Below are 16169 nucleotides of genomic sequence, written 5' to 3'. Positions count from 1 at the left end.
CCAATGGCGCCGGCTGGACTCGAAGACGCATGCTCCGTCCCTGCCGCGCGCTCATTGGCTCACGCGAGGCAGCGAAGAGCCTGGAACCACAATTCCCAGGAGGCATCGGGGCCGAAGGCATCACAATCCCGGCCGGCCACACCGCCCTCTCCTGCTGCGATTTCGCAGTTACAGCTGGCAGCCGGGGAGGCGGAGGCGGCGAAAGATGCTCGGAGGTGAGGGCGGGTGCCATGGGCATGGTAGTTATGTCCGGGTATGGGACTTTAATGCCAGGAGAGGGTTGCCTTCGGTCCCTTTCGTCCAAGCCAAGCGGGGATCTCGAGAGACTGGAAGGATCACAACTGCTCGGCACATCTGGAAACGCAGCAGCGTCAAGAAACTCACACAAGACAGTTTGCACTTCTTTCAAAGAAATAAATTTGCCAGCACGGTTTGATGGCAGTTTGTCCCGGAAAAAACCCAACAAAAAACATTTGATGGAAGTTTGTCCTGGAAAAACCCTTTCCCTGATCTCAGGTATCCTCAGAGTTTGATGACACAGTCTTAGGACTTCCTGGTGGTTTTCCATCTATTCTGACCCTGCTCAAGTATTAATATGTGCTGAAGAAGAAGAAGAAGAAGAAGAAGAAGAAGAAGAAGAAGAAGAAGAAGAAGAAGAAGAAGAAGAAGAAGAAGAAGAAGAAGAAGAAGAAGAAGAAGAAGAAGAAGAAGACCTTAGAGGTCATCTAGTCCAACCCCCTGCTCAGGCAGGAAACCCTATACCATTTCAGGCAAATGGCTGTCCAGTCTCTTCTTAAAAACTTCCAGTGTTGGAGCATTCACCACCTCTGGAGGCAGGTTGTTCCACTGGTTAATTGTTCTAACTGTCAGGAAGTTTCTCCTTAGTTCTAGGTTGCTTCTCTCCTTGACTAGTTTCCATCCATTGCTTCTTGTCCTGCTTTCAGGTGCTTTGGAGAATAGCTTGACTCCCTCTTCTTTGTGGCAGCCACTGAGATATTGGAACACTGCTATCATGTCACCCCCCTTCATGGATTACTGCCTTGTCGTGGCGAAGGGGCTTGCGTAATTCAATGAAGCTATGAGCTATGCCGTGCAGGGCCACCCAAGACGGACAGGTCATAGCCGAGAGTTCTGACAAAACGTGATCCACTGGAGAAGGAAATGGCAACCCACTCCAGTATCTTTGCCATGAAAACCCTATGGACAGTACCAAAAGGCAAAACGATATGACGCTGGAAGATGAGCCCCTCAGGTCGGAAGGCGTCCAATATGCTACTGGGGAAGAGCAGAGGGCTAGTACTAGTAGCGCCAGAAAGAATGAAGCGACTGGGCCAAAGCCGAAAGGACGCTCAGCTGTGGATGTGTCTGGTGGTGAAAGGAAAGTCCGATGCTGTAAAGATTTTTTCTCTATAGGAACCTGGAATGTAAGATCCATGAATCAAGGAAAGCTGGACGTGGTCAAACAAGAGATGACAAGACTGAACATCGACATCTTAGGTATCAGCGAACTAAAATGGACAGGAATGGGTGAATTTAATTCAGATGACCATCAGGTATACTACTGCGGGCAAGAATCCCTCAGAAGAAATGGAGTAGCCTTCATAGTCAATAAAAGAGTAGGAAAAGCAATACTGGGATACAATCCTCAAAATGACAGAATGATCTCAGTTCGAATCCAAGGCAAACCATTCAATATCACAGTAGTCCAAGTCTATGCCCCAACCACCGGTGCTGAAGAGGATGAAATTGACCGGTTCTATGAAGCCCTACAGCACCTTATAGAACTAACACCAAAAAATGATGTCCTTATCGTCATGGGGGATTGGAATGCTAAAGTAGGAAGCCAAAAGATAACCGGAATAACAGGCAAGTTTGGCCTTGGAGTACAAAATGAAGCAGGGCACAGGCTGATAGAATTTTGTCAAGAGAATACGATGGTCATAGCAAACACTCTTTTCCAACAACCCAAGAGACGGCTCTACACATGGACATCACCAGACGGTCATCACAGAAATCAGATTGACTATATGCTCTGCAGCCAAAGATGGAGAAGCTCTATACAGTCAGTAAAAACAAGACCAGGAGCTGACTGTGGCTCAGACCATGAGCTTCTCCTTGCAAAGTTTAAGCTTAAACTGAAGAAAGTAGGGAAAAGCACTAGGCCACTCAGGTATGAATTAAATCATATCCCTGTTGAATATACAGTAGAGGTGACAAATAGATTTAAGGAATTAGATCTGATAGACAGAGTGCCTGAAGAACTATGGACAGAGGTTCGCGACATTGTACAACAGGTAGCAACCAAAACCATCCCAAAGAAAAAGAAATGCAAGAAAGCAAAATGGCTGTCTGAGGAAGCTTTGCAAATAGCTAAGGAAAGGAGGGAAGCGAAAGGCAAGGGAGAAAAACATAGATATGCCCAATTGAATGCAGAATTCCAGAGAATAGCTAGAAGAGATAAGAATGCCTTCTTAAATGAACAGTGCAAAGAAATAGAAGAAAACAATAGAATAGGGAGGACCAGAGATCTTTTCAAGAAAATTGGAGAGATGAAGGGAACGTTTAATGCAAAAATGGGCATGATAAAGGACCAAAATGGCAGGGACCTAACAGAGGCAGAAGAGATTAAGAAGAGGTGGCAAAATTACACAGAAGAACTATACAAGAATGAGCTTAATGTCCCTGATAATCACAATGAGGTGGTCACTGACCTCGAGCCAGACATCCTAGAATGTGAAGTGAAGTGGGCCTTAGAAAAGCTGAGCAACAACAAAGCTAGTGGAGGTGACAGTATTCCAGCTGAGCTATTCAAAATCTTAAAAGACAGTGCAGTAAAAGTGCTACACTCAATTTGCCAGCAAATTTGGAAAACTCAACAGTGGCCACAGGATTGGAAAAGATCAGTTTACATTCCAATTCCAAAGAAAGGCAGTGCCAAAGAATGTTCAAACTATCGCACCATTGCACTCATTTCTCATGCTAGTAAAGTCATGCTTAAAATCCTACAAGCTAGACTTCAGCAGTATGTGGATCGAGAACTACCAGAAGTACAGGCAGGATTTCGAAGAGGCAGAGGAACTAGAGATCAAATTGCCAACATACGCTGGATCATGGAGAAAGCTAGGGAGTTCCAGAAAAACATCTACTTCTGCTTCATTGACTATGCTAAAGCCTTTGATTGTGTGGATCATAACAAACTGTGGCAAGTTCTTAAAGAGATGGGAGTACCAGACCATCTTATTTGTCTCTTGAGAAACCTATATGCGGGTCAAGAAGCAACAGTGAGAACTGGACATGGAACCACTGATTGGTTCAAAATTGGGAAAGGAGTCCGGCAAGGCTGTATACTGTCGCCCTGCCTATTTAACTTATATGCAGTGCACATCATGAGAAAGGCAGGGCTAGATGAATCAAAAGTTGGAATTAAGATTGCCGGAAGAAATATCAACAACCTAAGATACGCAGATGATACCACTCTAATGGCAGAAAGTGAAGAAGAACTAAAGAGCCTCTTGTTGCGGGTGAAGAAGGAGAGTGCAAAACTTGGGTTGAAACTTAACATTAAGAAAACCAAGATCATGGCATCTGGCCCTCTCAATTCCTGGCAAATAGATGGGGAAGAAATGGAGGTAGTGACAGATTTTATTTTCCTGGGCTCCAAGATCACTGCAGATGGGGACTGTAGCCAAGAAATTAAAAGACGCTTGCTCCTGGGGAGGAAAGCCATGACAAATCTAGACAGCACACTAAAAAGCAGAGACATCACCCTGTCAACAAAAGTGCGTATAGTCAAGGCTATGGTCTTCCCAGTTGCAATGTATGGCAGTGAAAGTTGGACCATAAGAAAGGCTGAGCACCAAAGAATTGAGGCCTTTGAACTATGGTGCTGGAGAAGACTCCTGCGAGTCCCTTGGACTGCAAGGCGATCAAACCGGTCAGTCCTAGAGGAGATCAATCCTGACTGCTCTTTAGAAGGCCAGATCCTGAAGCTAAAACTCAAATACTTTGGCCACCTAATGAGAAGGAAGGACTCACTGGAGAAAAGCCTAATGCTGGGAAAGATCGAGGGCAATAGAAGAAGGGGACGACAGAGAATGAGGTGGCTGGATGGAGTCACTGAAGCAGTAGGCGTGAGCTTAAATGGACTCCAGAAGATGGTAGAGGACAGAAAGGCCTGGAGGAATGTTGTCCATAGGGTCGCGATGGGTCGGACACGACTTTGCAGCTAACAACAACAAATCATGTCACCCCTCACTCTTCTCTTTGTTAAACTACACATACCCAATTCCAGCAACCGTTCCCTTTATGTTTTAAAAAACCTCTGGGGTTTAAGAAAATCTCAGGAGCTGGGACTGGAGGATCAAAGGAGCTTTCTAGGAGAAGTCAATAGCAAACCACTTCATGCTGCAGTCAAGAAAACAATATAACATAGGACTCAGGAGGGAACTAATCTTTTGAGGCGTTGTTACAGCTTGACTCACTGAGATATTCACAGATTTCAAAGCCAACAGATTTGAAGTAGTCTGGATTACAAGCATTTCCTGAAAGTAGGATACAGTCATGTGGAAATGTGGTAGAAATATTAGGAAGTAATTTTTGGATGAGTTCACAATAGTCCCCAAACTGGCATACTTCAGCTGTTTTGAGTCTACAAGTGCCAACATTCCCAGACTGGTCATCTTGATTGGAGAATTCTGGGAACTGCTGCCCCAGTTCCCTCTAGACTCTTCTTGTTATTGTTGTTAGTTGCGAAATTGTGTTCGACCCATCGCGACCCCATGGACAACATTCCTCCAGGCCTTCCTGTCCTCTACCATCTTCTGGAGTCCATTTAGGCTCACATCTACTGCTTCAGTGACTCCATCCAGCCACCTCATTCTCTGACGTCCCCTTCTTCTCTTGCCCTCAACCTTTCCCAGCATTAGGCTCTTCTCCAGTGAGTCCTTCCTTCTCATTAGGTGGCCAAAGTATTTGAGTTTCAACTTCAGGATCTGGCCTTCTAAAGAGCAGTCAGGGTTGATCTCCTCTAGGACTGACCGGTTTGAATGCCTTGCAGTCCAAGGGACTCGCAAGAGTCTTCTCCAGCACCATAGTTCAAAGGCCTCAATTCTTTGGTGCTCAGCCTTTCTTATGGTCCAACTTTCACAGCCGTACATTGCAACTGGAAACACCATAGCCTTGACTATACACACTTTTGTTGATAGGGTGATGTCTCTGCTTTTTAGTGTGCTGTCTAGATTTGCCATGGCTTTCCTCCCCAGGAGCAAGCATCTTTTAATTTCTTGGCTACAGTTCCTGTCTGCGGTGATCTTGGAGCCCAGGAAAATAAAATCTGTCACTACCTCCATTTCTTCCAAATCTATTTGCCAGGAATTGAGAGGGCCGGATGCCATGATCTTGGTTTTCTTAATGTTTAGTTTCTAGACTCTAGAGGGCATCAAATTGGAGAAGCCTACCCTGGTTCAATGTGTGTGTGTGTGTGTGTGTGTGTGTGTGTGTGCCCGTGTGCTATTGTACACTTTTGCTTAAATACTTTGAATAGAAGTCCTTTGAAGGAACACAGAAGAGAAAATCTCTTGCTGTTGGGATATCCCATGCCATTGATATACGCATTGCTTTGATATCTTCCCAGTTAGATGGCTTATATGAAAAATGCTGAAGACCTCTCCGCAAATGTTTTTTTCTATCTCCATGATACAGAAGGATGGAAAGTGGTAAAATCTACGGTAAGAAAATGTTCTATGTTTGTCTTATTTGAACTAGTTGTCCCTTGCAAATAAAACGAAAAAAGGTGTTAGAACGCAGAAATACCCTTCTAGGCAGGATGTCCCAAAGGTGCTTGTTCAAAAGGCAACTGGACTTTGTTTTCCTTGAAGACATTTCACTTCTCATCCAAGAAGCTTCTTCAGTTCTCATCCAAGAACTTTCTTTGGTTTCTTCAGTTCTCCAGAACTGAGGAAGCTTCTTGGATGAGAAGCAAAATATCTTCAAGGAAAAAACAAAGTCCAGTTGCCTTTTGAAAAAACACCTTTGGGACAACCATGACCTGGATGACTGAAAATCTTCATAGACACTCCTAGGCAGGGTGATACGTAGTTAATTCTAAGAAAATACAGAAAGCTATGTTCAATAAATTATTGGGGCAAACAGGCAATTGAAATTAAGGTACTTAGACTTGTAATTCAGTTTCTGAAATAACTTTGATTCCTTTTATTCAGCATATGCATTTATTTAGGAATACGTTTCCTTGCAGTGTATGCAGTTTTGCTAGTAGGAATAAAATGATATTTTATGCAGTTAAAATTATATGGATATTGCAGACAGACAGATGGTTAATTCCTGTTCCCTTTCTTCTCTGTTTGAGAAACATATGGATATCCTGGCCAAACCTTCAACGGAATTTCCAGGAGTCCTGTAAGTATCAAGTTTTGATTTTTGGTTACCCACCAGAGCTATGGAAAAGCAGCATCAGCAAGCAGGAAGCTCTAAAAGATGTTTCTCCATTCTAAGAAGCGCAAAAGAAGGATGCATTAACAACCAGACACAGAATAATAGGATTCCACGTGTAGTAATCAAGGAGTCCTGGTTTGACATGTTCGTCAGTTGAGGAGTCAAATATCTCATGAAACTAAGTACAGATAGTCTTTGATTTACGAACACAATGGAGTCCCAGATTTCTATTGCTAAGCAAGACAATTGTTAATGTTGCAAGATCCAATCTGGGTCGGTCACTGGGACCAGAGGTTTAGTCTTCTGAGCTTTTGGACTCATGCTGGAGCCCATCCTCAGGGAATTTCTCTCTACCAGAATGTGTGCTTTAGACTATTCTTTGTTTTGGATTTATGTGGTGCCTTCCTATTGATAGATTGGTATGTTGACGGCCGGTGATTGGAGTACATAGTTTCAGAACTAAAAAAGCTTCTTGGAGGAGAAGCAAAATGTCTTCAAGAAAAACAAAAAAAGTCCAGTTGCCTCGTGAAAAAGCATCTTTGGAATATATAGTTTGCATTTCTTGTATCAGATGAGAAGAGCACATCTTTCTCTTTCTGTCCTGGCCACTTTTTACAGAGGCATGATTGAGAGCGTTTTAACAAACTGCATCACTGTTTGGTTTGGGGGTGCCTCAGATAGAAGGTCCATACAGAGGGTGGTAAGGACAGTTGAGAAGATTATAGGAATTTCGTTTCCCATTATTCAGGATACTGCTTGTAAGCACTATGTGCTTAGAGCTCCAAGCATTGTTAGAGACCCCACACAACCACTTCATGGTCTGTTTCTGTTGCTCCCCTCTGGGAGGAGGTTTTGAAATATTTATAGCAGAACTACTAGGCTCGTGATTCATGTAGTCCTCAACTTACCACCATAATTGAGACCATAATTATGGTCATACGTTTTGATTCTAAGTTGAGGCTGGAAAGTTAATACAACCCAGGTGGCTAGAAAGGCCCAACAGAGGCTTCACTTTCTCAGGGTCTTGCGGAAGAACAGGGTAGAACAACGGCTAATGACCCTCTTTTACCGGTCTACTATAGAGAGCGTCCTCTCGTATGGTATTGTGGTTTGGTATGCTGGTCTGACAGCCGCGGATAGGAAAGTATTACAGAGGGTAGTGAGCACAGCACAAGACATTGTGGACTGTCCCCTGACACCACTGGATGACATCGCCAGGGCTCGTTGCCTTGGAAGAGTGAGGAAAATTCTCAGGGATGACTCACACCCTGGACGGTATCTCTTTACTCTCCTACCATCGGGTAGGAGATATAGGAGTATAGCCAGCTGCACCAACAGGCTGAAAAACAGCTTTTATCCGTGGGCTGTTAGGCTTTTGAACGGGAAATAATTTTTATAAACTTTATGCAGAATTGACTTGCGAGGCCGGTGTGTGGTGCAATTAGTTCACAAGGTGTAATAAGATGGAGGGTTTGTTGTCACTGTGAGTTGGGGGGTGGGAGCACAAAGGGAGGCTCAGCTAATCTCAATGTATACATGGTTGTACTTTGACAATAAAGGTTCATTCATTCATGTAAACGAAAGTAATCTTTTGACCTTTTCTGTGATGGTCACTAAGCAAACACTACAATCGCTAAGCCAATGCAGTGGGCTTTAAGCAGATACTTTAGTGAATCCATTCATTTGAATGAGGTTTTTTTTGTTTGCCAGAAATGGCAAAAAATATCAGGAACTGTGGTCACATGACCGTGGAACACCGTAACAAGTCATAAAGCTCACCCACCCAAAATTTAATCACATGACTAACTGCAGTGATTCACTTAACAACTGTGGCAAGAAAGGTTGTAAAATGGAGCAAAACTCACTTAAGAACTGTCTTGCTTAGCGACAGAAATTTGGGGTTGAATTGTCATAAGTCGAGGACTAGATGTAAGGGCTAATGTTTTGGAGCTGGTATATTTGGCTTCCTTCTTTTTGGTGTCCAGGAAAGAAAAGATTGGTTGTGGGAAGAAGAAAAAATACAACAGTGCTGCCTTCCATCATTTGTCCTATTTAGACTTAGAAAAGAGTTGTTCTTTCCTTCCACCCTCAAAAAATTCTTTTTCCTTGTTCCTTTTCTTCTTGGTAACAAGTAGAGAACTCAAGTCCTTGAGAAGGACTTGATAGAGGGATAAAAAAAATGCCAAATGCAATCTAAAACAGGGGTCCCCAACCCCCAGGCTGCGGCCCACCACCGGGCTGTGACCCACTCAGAACCACGCTGCAGAGATGAGCGTGCTCGCACGCACAGCTCTACAGGTAGTCCTTGACTTACAACAGTTCATTTAGTGATTGTTCAAAGTTACCATGGCATCGAAAAGGGTGATTTTTCACACTGACGACTGTTGCAGCATTCCCATGGTCACGTGATCAAAATTCAGATGCTTGGCAGGTGGTTCCTATTTATGATGGTTGCAGTGTCCCGGGGTCATGTGAACACCTTTTCCAAGCCAAGTCAGTGGGGAATCCAGATTCACTTAACAACCATGTTACCAGCTTAATGCATGCAATGATTCGCTTAACAACTGTGGCAAGAAAAATCGTAAAGTAGGGCAAACTCAGTTAACAAATCTTACACTTGGTAACATAGATTTTGGGCTCAATTGTGGTCATAACTCGAGGACTACCTGTACTCCATTTGTGTGAGCAGCGGACTTGTGGGCCTGCCGCTTGCACAAATAGAGCTGCGTGCACTCTCTCCCCCACTACTTTTGAGTAACCATTCCCTCTCATCTGGGGTCCCCAAAGCCGAAAAGGTTGGGGATCGCTGGTTTAAAGCATCTGGCTGACTGTGCAATCAACCACAAAATAATACATTTATTTATCAAGTGCATACGCCCCCCAACTCTTAGCAACCCTCACTTTAACAGAAGGAGTGTACAAAATCCCCAAAACATTTCCTTCCCCACTACAATTTATCCCTATAATATATTTAGAAAGACCTTTCCTCACAGATGTATTGCAATCCTCGCCGGTTCAATTAACACTGAAATATTTGTTTCCAGATACCGGACTGAAGTGTCACTGGAGATACCCTCTGACAAATTATTCCCCTTTGTTTACCTGCCTGAGTATCGCAGCAAATGGGACAAATCGTTGCAGTCATATAAACTTATAGAAACAATTGACCAGGTGAGATAAGGGAGGGCGGCTGCATGCTGCAATTAAGCTGTATGTCTTTTTCATAGAATAGCCGTTTCTAGGAAAACTGAACAATTAGCATAACTATTAGCAGACTTTGACGGGGATGTTATTTGAGGATATAGATCAGGGGTGGGGAAATCTGGCCCCTTTATGGCTTGTGAACTTCAACTCCCAAAATTCCTGAGCCACCACTTTATCCCACAGTGTATATTGTTCTTGCACAGACTTCAACTGTGGACTTCAACTCCCAGAATTCCTGAGCCACTATGGCTGGCTCAGGAATTCTGGGAGTTGAAGTCCACAAGTAATAAAACTCATAAAAGATATCCTTTATTGTCTGGAAAACTAGGTAAAGGTTCAATCTAGGCTAAAATACCTTTTGCATGATGATAATGTACTTTATAGCTCTTCCTCTGGTTTCACAAGGTCACTGCCACATACCACTACAGCAGGGGTGGGGAACGATGGCCCTTTTATGACTTATGGACTTCAGCTCCCAGAATTCCTGAGCCAGCCATACTGGTTCAGGAATTTTGGGATTTGAGGTCCACAGTTAAATTCTGTGCAAGAAAAATATGTACTGTAGGATAAAGTGGAAAACCAAAGCTGCATTTAAAAATTATGCAAAAAACTATGATGTATTTGGTTTTTTTAACTTGCCTTAATTTGCTTTTTGGGTTCGTCTACATATTTATCAAACATAGTTTTAAAAAATTGTGGCTAGGCATGAAGTAGGTTCTCTATTTTCTTTCACCTTGTAACTGAAGTGCGTAATTGGCTGGCTGCTTCATTAAAATCATCTATACATTATCGTGTTACATGAAAAAACACAATTTGCCTAGGTTCGCACAATATGCAGAGTCTGTTTAAATCTAATATCTGCATAGACCTACCACTATGATCCTGAAAAGCCTGCTCCTTCTCCATTTGGGGAGCATGGTGCAGTGTTTTCCAACCCTGGCAATTTAAGATGCATGGACTTCAAACTTCCGCAATTTCCCAGCCACCATATTAGCTGGAGAATTCTGAGAGTTGAAGTTCACACATTTTAAATTTTCCATTGTTTAAAAATATTGGTGTAATGAGTGACAGAAAACAGTATAAGAATTGGAAGAGACCTTGGAGGTCTTCTAGTCCAACCACCTGTTCAAGCAGAAGACTCTATATCAGAGGTCTTCAAACTTGGCCCTTTTATGACTTGTGGACTTCAACTCCCAGAATTCCTCAGCCAGCTTGACTGGCTGAGGAATTCTGGGAGTTGAAGTCCACAAGTCATAAAAGGACCAAGTTTGAAGACCCCTGCTCTATACAATTCCAGACAAATGGCTGTTCAGTCTCTTCTTAAAAGTCTTCAATGATGAAGCGCCCGCAACTTCTGTAGGCATGCTATTCCACTGGTTAATTGTTCTCACAGTTAGGAAACCTAACCGATTTGTTACTTTATGCTTTAGTGTTTTATGTAAATACCCATGTAAATATGGATTAATTCAATAATCAAGTTAGACATGTCTGAGCATAGCTAATGAGTTTGGTCCAGAGATAGAATTCTTTCTAAAAATACAAGAAAAGTTCTTTCAACGAATCATGGAAACCTTTGCTAAAAGAACCAACCATATCTATAAACAGAGTTTTGGCACTCAACTATTCTACTTTAGGGCCATCTAATGTTTGGCATCATCAAACAGAATTTGTCTTCTGCATAGCAGATTTGCTGATTAGTGACAAGCAGGATGTAGAAATGTAAAGTCCTCTGTAAATTAATAGCAGGTCGTATTCTTTATAGGCACATAAAGAATATTTGTTCTCTGTCAATTATATGTAGTGCCTCAGTTTATTCAGTGAAGAATTACAGTGAATAGTGTTTAAGTCACTGCCTGGTAGTTCATACTGTACATAAAAATGGCTTTACAAACCTAGTTTTTAAGTAAGGCCCACAGATGGGCAATAAAAAATATCTCAGGCTAAAAAGATTGGATAGTTTGATTTACACTTTCCCCCTCCCTAAGTTGACACCCTACCTGTTTTAATTTGCAAGGCAGCATTTTCATTTGTGGACATTTTTTTTTAATTAAATCATAGGACACTTTCATTTATCGCAGTATTACCCACAGTTATGGCTTTGGAATGATTTCGCCAAGAGATTTTGTCTACATGCTGCACGTAAAAACCTATGATGGAAGTTTAAAGACAACAAACTGTAAGTAATTGTTTACTTGGAGAAGATAAAAATTACAGTGTTTAAGTGATAAATGTGTGTGCAGGTACAAATATTCAGGAAAGAGAAGATCTATGCAATTGGTTTAATAACTACAGTTGCAAGAAAAAGTATGTGAACCCTTTGGGATTATGTGGTTTTTTGCATGAATTGGCCATAAAATGCACTCTAAACGTCATGTAAGTCACAACAATAGAAAAACACAGTCTGCTTAAAATAATACTACACAAACATTAGCTGTTGTCATGCTTTAATTGAAGATAAGATGGAAACATTCACAGTGCAGGGTGGAAAAAGTATGTGAACCTTTGGACTTAATAACTGGTTGACCCTCGTTTGGCAGCAATAACCTCAACCAAACGTTTCCTGTAGTTGCAGATCAGACCTGCACAACAATCTGGAGTGATTTTGGACCACTCCTCTGCACAAAACTGTTTCAGTGTAGCAATATTCTTGGGGTGTCTTAAAGTCATGCCACAGCATTTCAATCGGGTTGAGGTCAGGACTCTGACTGGGCCACTCCAGAAGGCGTATTCTGTTCTGTTGAAGCCATTGTTTTGTTGAATTACTTGTATGCTTTGGGTCATTGTCCTGTTGCATCACCCATCCTCTGCAGAGCTTCAGTTGGCAGACAGATGATGCTACATTTTCCTGCAAAATGTCCTGATAAACTCTGGAATTCATTTTCCCATCAATGACAACAATCCGTCCAGGCCCTGAGGCAGCAAAGCAGCCCCAAACCATGATGCTCCCTCCGCCATGTTTTACAGTGGGGATTAGGTTTTGATGTTGGTGTGCTGTGCCATTTTTTTTCCACACATAGTGTTGTGTGTTTTTCCCAAACAACTCAATTTTGGTTTCATCCGTCCACGTTTGAAGTTTGCAAAAGAGCACCTGGATGTTCCACAGCACTACTGGCAAAATATACTGTGGACAGATGAAACCAAAATTGAGTTGTTTGGGAAAAACACACAACACTATGTGTGGAGAAAAAAAGGCACAGCACACCAACATCAAAACCTAATCCCCACTGTAAAACATGGCAGAGAGAGCATCATGGTTTGGGGCTGCTTTGCTTTAAAATCCACACATCTTAAACTTGTGCTAAGGCTGACAAACACTGTTCTGAATGGTAAATTCTTTAAGAAGTCAATTTCACCTTTTCATTCAGGGGTGTCAAACTCGCCACGTCACGTGACATATCGTGATGTATCGCGACTTTTTTTCCCATTGCCAGAGGTGGAGTGGGCGCGGTTTCAGTATGACGCATCCAGCCCGTGGGCCGGCAATTTGACACCCGTTTTAATTTGTTCATTTACTCAGAAAGTAGTTTCTGAGGACTCATGGGGTATAAGATTTCCTCTACCACAGATCAGGGGTGTCCAACCTTGGCAACTTTTAAGACTTGCGGACTTCAACTTCCAGAATTGCCCAGCCAGCCAAGTCTGAAAGTTGCCAAGATTGGAAACCCCTGATGCAGACCATGTCATCACCCTATCTTTTATGTCAGAGTTTATCAGAGGGACTGTCAGATGGGGTCTACAATAACTGGGTGCCGCCAACTCGCCATGGGACAAGAGTTACACTAATACTGAAGAAATAGTCTAATCGAAACATTAAAGAAAGGATGCAAAAGGAGGGAACAAAATAAAATGTGAACTATAAAAGATAAAAAAAATTAAAATAATTTTTTAAAATAATTAGATTGAATATAGTTGAATTGTTCTATAGTAAGTTGTCCCATAGGGATGCGGTGGCTCAGTGGGTTAGGACGCTGAGCTTGTTGATCAGAAGGTCGGCAGTTTGGCGGGTCGAATCCCGAGTGCTGCGTAGCAGACTGAGCGCCTGTTACTCGTCCCAGCTTCTGCCAACCTAGCAGTTCGAAAGCACATAAAAATGCAAGTAGTAAAATAGGGACCACTACGGTGGGAAGGTAACAGCGTTCTGTGCGCCTTTGGCGTCTAGTCATGCCGGCCACATGACCATGGAGATGTCCTTGGACAAGCGCTGGCTCTTCAGCTTTGAAACGGAGATGAGTTGGAAACAACTAGCACGCACGGGGAACCTTTACCTTTATCTTTAAGTTGTCCCATGGTGAATTGGCTATGGTGAGTTGGACATGGCTAGTTGACCGTGGCGAGTTGTCCCATTCTGGTCATGTGTGTTGTGCTGGCTAAAAATACTCATTTTCTTACTAAGTTTACTTAGAATTAAAGGTCCTACACTTCTTGATGGTCTCAGGCTCCCCCCCAAAAAGCTACACAAACTCCCATGTATGGATACATAAACACCTTTTCCTTCAACTTCAATAAACTGCATGGTCTGTGGTTGAATAAAATCTGATTTCATATTTGAATGGCTTTCAGATTCAGACGGCTTGGCTGTTTAAACAGAGTTCAACATCTGCTTTGTTCTCTCTTATAGCTATCAGTGTGGCTTATCCCGATTTACCTCCAACTTCAGCTTATATTCGGGGCACTACTTTCACTTCCGGCTATGCCTGTCTTCCACTACCAGAGTAAGGATTTTGAGCTGCTTAATTGCAGGTGGTTTTATTTCTGGAAAAACATTTCACCTGAAAGCTGGAAGCACTCTACATAGACCTGACTCTGTTGATTTTACAGAAGTGCCAAATGCTGACTTGATATTACTACCTGAATGTGTGCATGTAACTCTTTCTGCACCCATCTTTAAAGAGCTTCCGGGAGAAAGCAGAGACTTGCAAACCCAAAGTTTATTTGAGTGCTGCAAGCCAAGCTTAAACTGTGATCAGATGGGTCAGATGGAGAAGTTTGGAGGGAGGGAACCAGCAGAATCTTATCGATCGCCTTCTGGGGAAGAGAAGCAGGAAAAGGCCAAACTGATTCCTGTACTTAGCAGAGGTTGAAATCCATCAACTGATTCCTTCACACTGGATTCAAAGAAGATGGGGAGGGTGGCTCCTCAGAACTCTTATTGATAAAACCCCATTCTTCTCTTTTAGGAACCCAGAGCACAGCAGACTTAAGGTTATCGTCCAGGTGGATTTGGGAGGCTATCTATTGCCTTCGGTGATCGATGCCGTTATGCCCATGAGCCTCATAAACTTTGTGACCGATTGCAAGGCTGGATTTAAGATGTTAGAGCCAACAGGGACATAAAAACCTTGCCAGAGGGTGTAAGAAAGCTTTTCTTCAATACATAGCAGGCCCACGTTTGGTCTAATGTCAAGAAGAGATAGGCGAGCTTCTTGGGTTCGAGAACTTCACTTAACATTTGGGGTCAGGGATTTTGGTTTTTTGTTTTTTTCCCCCCTTCCCATCCCCTTCCATCTTTGGAGAAAAGGATATTGTCAATTTGGGGGAAATAATATTGTCAGTTTGTAGTGTTTCCCATCTCAACATAGCAGGGAGTCATTCTGCTAGTTTTTCAGCAGTTGTGGTCAGAAGAGGCTTCAGAGGCCAACCAAAAAGGATGGGCATTTCATGCGATTTCACATGGCCAATTCCTGATAAGGACTAAAGGCACTACATGTAGTCCTTGATTTATGACCGTAATTGAACTTGAACTTCGGGTTAAGTAGTCACCATGTGACCCTGACTGATTTTGCAACCTTTCTTGTAACTGTGTGTGAACCCAGTGGCCCGAATAAACAATGGATTCGCTTAATGACCACAGTGTTTGCTTTACGACTGCTGTGTTCACATAATAACCGTTGCAGAAAAGGTTGTAAAATTGAGCACGGCTACGTGGTGACCCGCTTAACAACCATCACATCTTACAACTGAAATTGTGGGCTTAACCACGGCCATAAGTTGAGGACCACTTATGACGACATTCAAATGCAGGGCCGACAGCATTCAGATCAGACACTCTTTGCCCACTCTGGCTTTTCAGGTAGCCAAAAATCACAGATAGGAGTAGATGTGACTTAAGTTTCTCCTTGCTTCAAGGTTACCCAATGAGCATAAATTGAAGGTGAAGATCTGATAAGCTTACTTTACACTAGAACAGAAAGGAAACAAGATTTGCTGCATGTTTCTACTCTTCCAAGAGCCCAGGACAAAAAAAATCAAAACCAAATGCCTTCCTTAATTCAAATTCTCACTTACTTTATGTGAGAAACATGGAACCATTTTCCATGTCTAAGGCTGTGTTTTAATCTGGGGAAGTGATCAAGAGCTTAGTATTGGCAGTGGAAAAGGTCTCTTTTTCCCCTTTTCTTAATCATCACTAGATTCTAGAATTTGTTTGTGTCCACCATTTATATTTCATATTTCTAGCCACTGTGTTCTTTCCTGGCTGCTGTTCTGTACCAGCCTACTACCGGCCCTGTAGAAAA

At 42.6% G+C, this 16169-nt stretch overlaps 1 protein-coding gene across 1 annotated transcript; it reads left to right on the top strand.

Moving 5' to 3' along the window:
- Positions 1-3: 3 nt before the first annotated feature.
- On the top strand, positions 4-14991 carry STARD6 (StAR related lipid transfer domain containing 6; the record flags this gene model as incomplete). Its single annotated transcript, XM_081316366.1, has 4 exons — positions 4-215; positions 9495-9621; positions 11713-11830; positions 14726-14991. The coding sequence occupies 4 exons, from the start codon at positions 4-6 to the stop codon at positions 14986-14988; spliced, it is 720 nt and encodes a 239-aa protein (XP_081172492.1). The 3' UTR covers positions 14989-14991.
- Between the last annotated feature and the right edge of the window lie 1178 nt (positions 14992-16169).

This window comes from Vipera berus, assembly GCF_964194415.1.
Source record: "Vipera berus genome assembly, chromosome: 2".
Classification (NCBI taxonomy): Eukaryota; Metazoa; Chordata; class Lepidosauria; order Squamata; family Viperidae; genus Vipera; species Vipera berus.
The sequence above is the reverse complement of the archived record's forward strand: the minus strand, read 5'-3'. Positions and strand labels throughout refer to the sequence as shown.